Below are 1,844 nucleotides of genomic sequence, written 5' to 3'. Positions count from 1 at the left end.
CGCCGCCGTCTTCGCCCCCCCGTCGCGGTGCAGCTCCAGGCGGCGGCGGCCTCCTCGAAGCAAGGCGCGTGTGCACGGGGAGGGAGGCGAGTGTGCAGGGCGAGGGAGGCGCCTCAGCTGCCGCGCCGAGCAGCCGCAGCTGCGCCCGCTCCTGCTGCAGCAGCGCGGAGAGAGACGCCTCGGGCAAGCAAGCGCCGAGCCGGGCCAGCACGCCGCTCCGCTCGCTGCGCATCGCCGACACGCGCTCCTGCAGCAGCTCGACCTGCTCGAGCAGCGCCGCGCCGCTCGGGCGCAGCCCCTCCCATCCGCACCTTCGAGAGATGGGGAGACGTGGTGAGAGATGGGGAGAGGAGGCCGCAGCCCCTCCCAGCTGCACCGCGACGCGACGGCGAAGACAGCGGCGCCGCGCCGCTGCCTTCCCGCGAGCTCGCCGAGCATCGCGTCGCCGAGCCCGACCGCAGCCTCGAGCAGCGACACCACCGCGCGCGCCCTCACCACGGCTGCACGCCGCCGCTCTACAGCAACCTCTACCTCCTCCACGGCGCGCGCAGCCTCGGCGGCGGCCGCCGTCGCAGCAGCAGTGGCAGCGGCGGTGGCAGCGGCGGTGGCAGCAGCGGCGACGGCAACGGCAGGAGAGGCCGAAGCAGTGGCGGCGGCGCAAGCCTCCCCAGCCGCTACCGGCTCGGCCCTTGCTCCTTGGGCGTCCGGCTGCGGCCTCGTCTCTGCGTCCCAAGCCACCTCCGCCGCCAGTCGCGGCAGCGGGTGCAGCGACGCCGCCGGGACGCCCCCCGCGACGGTCTCGGCAGCCGTCGCCTTCGCGCGAGCCGCCGCGAGCAAATGCACCGCCGCCGCCTTGTGCCGGCTGAGCGCGTCGATGGTTTTGCTGGCGGCGAAGTTTGCGCGCACAGCCTCGCGAGAGAGGATGAGCGCCTGCGCCCCGGGTCCGAGAGGGCTCAGGACGGGTCCGAGAGGGCTCAGGGGGAGAAAGCTCTTCAAGGGACGTCGCACGAGAAGCCTGAGAGCGCGCCGCGTCGAGCCGCTACAGCTCTCGGCTTATCTCGGCTGCATCTAGGCTATATCTCGGCGATATCTCGGCGATATCTCGGCTGTATCTCGCCGCGTCGAGCCGCGCGCCACCGCGTGCGTGCAGCGTGTCCCAGACCTAATTAGTTATTAATTAACTGTTAATTAGGTGCTGTATCTCGCCACCACGCGCGTGCAGCGTGTCCCAGACCTGCTCCGCCCGCTCGGCGAGGAGCTTGCCCAGCCAGCACCTAATTAGTTATTAATTAACTGTTAATTAACTGTTAATTGTAGCTCGGCGAGGAGCTTGCCCAGCCAGCACCTAATTAGTTATTACTTAACTGTTAATTAACTGTTAAATTGTAGCTCGGCGAGCAGCTTGCCCAGCCAGCACCGGCCCGCGACCCAGCACGAGAGGAGCTGCAGCGCCTGCGCGACCGCAGCCACCTCCTCCGGCGCGGGAGGGCTGCTGCTCGACCTGAGTGACGAGGAAGGGATGGCTGACCAAGGAAGGAATGGCTGATCACAGGAGCAGCTCCTCCCGGGAGGGGCTGCCGCCGCACCCGTTGGGCTCGCGCGTCGCAGAGTGGGGCCGGTGCGCACGCGGCAGCGCGGAGGGCGCCGCGACGGCGGCGCACAGCTCACACACTCCCGTGAGCAGCGCCGCCCCTCTCTGCAGCACCTGCACCGCAAGGCTCCAAGGCTCAGGCGAGGGACCCGTCTCCCCAAGCCCGGACCCGACCCCATACCCCCCAGAGCACCGCACGCTCGTGCTCTGCCAGCGAAGGACAGAAGGCGCCGCCTCCGTTCCCGCCGACAGC

General features: G+C 69.7%; 1 protein-coding gene across 1 annotated transcript in view; it reads right to left on the bottom strand.

Annotated features, from left to right (window-relative positions):
• Nucleotides 1-76: 76 nt before the first annotated feature.
• EMIHUDRAFT_469407 (hypothetical protein) overlaps nucleotides 77-1,844 on the bottom strand; it is a gene marked incomplete at its 3' end in the record, with an annotated part of 3,452 nt that continues 1,684 nt past the window's right edge. The window contains exons 3-8 of the mRNA XM_005776255.1: nucleotides 1,587-1,705; nucleotides 1,418-1,501; nucleotides 1,210-1,274; nucleotides 1,118-1,137; nucleotides 377-930; nucleotides 77-311 (exon numbers count right to left, since the gene is read on the bottom strand). Coding sequence (XP_005776312.1) covers nucleotides 77-311; nucleotides 377-930; nucleotides 1,118-1,137; nucleotides 1,210-1,274; nucleotides 1,418-1,501; nucleotides 1,587-1,705 — 1,077 coding nt within the window. The remainder of the gene's footprint in view (nucleotides 312-376; nucleotides 931-1,117; nucleotides 1,138-1,209; nucleotides 1,275-1,417; nucleotides 1,502-1,586; nucleotides 1,706-1,844) is intronic.

The sequence above is a fragment of the Emiliania huxleyi genome (assembly GCF_000372725.1).
Source record: "Emiliania huxleyi CCMP1516 unplaced genomic scaffold EMIHUscaffold_280, whole genome shotgun sequence".
Lineage (NCBI taxonomy): Eukaryota > Haptophyta > Isochrysidales > Noelaerhabdaceae > Emiliania > Emiliania huxleyi.
Note: the sequence above shows the minus strand (reverse complement) of the source record. Positions and strands in the feature narration are given on the sequence as shown.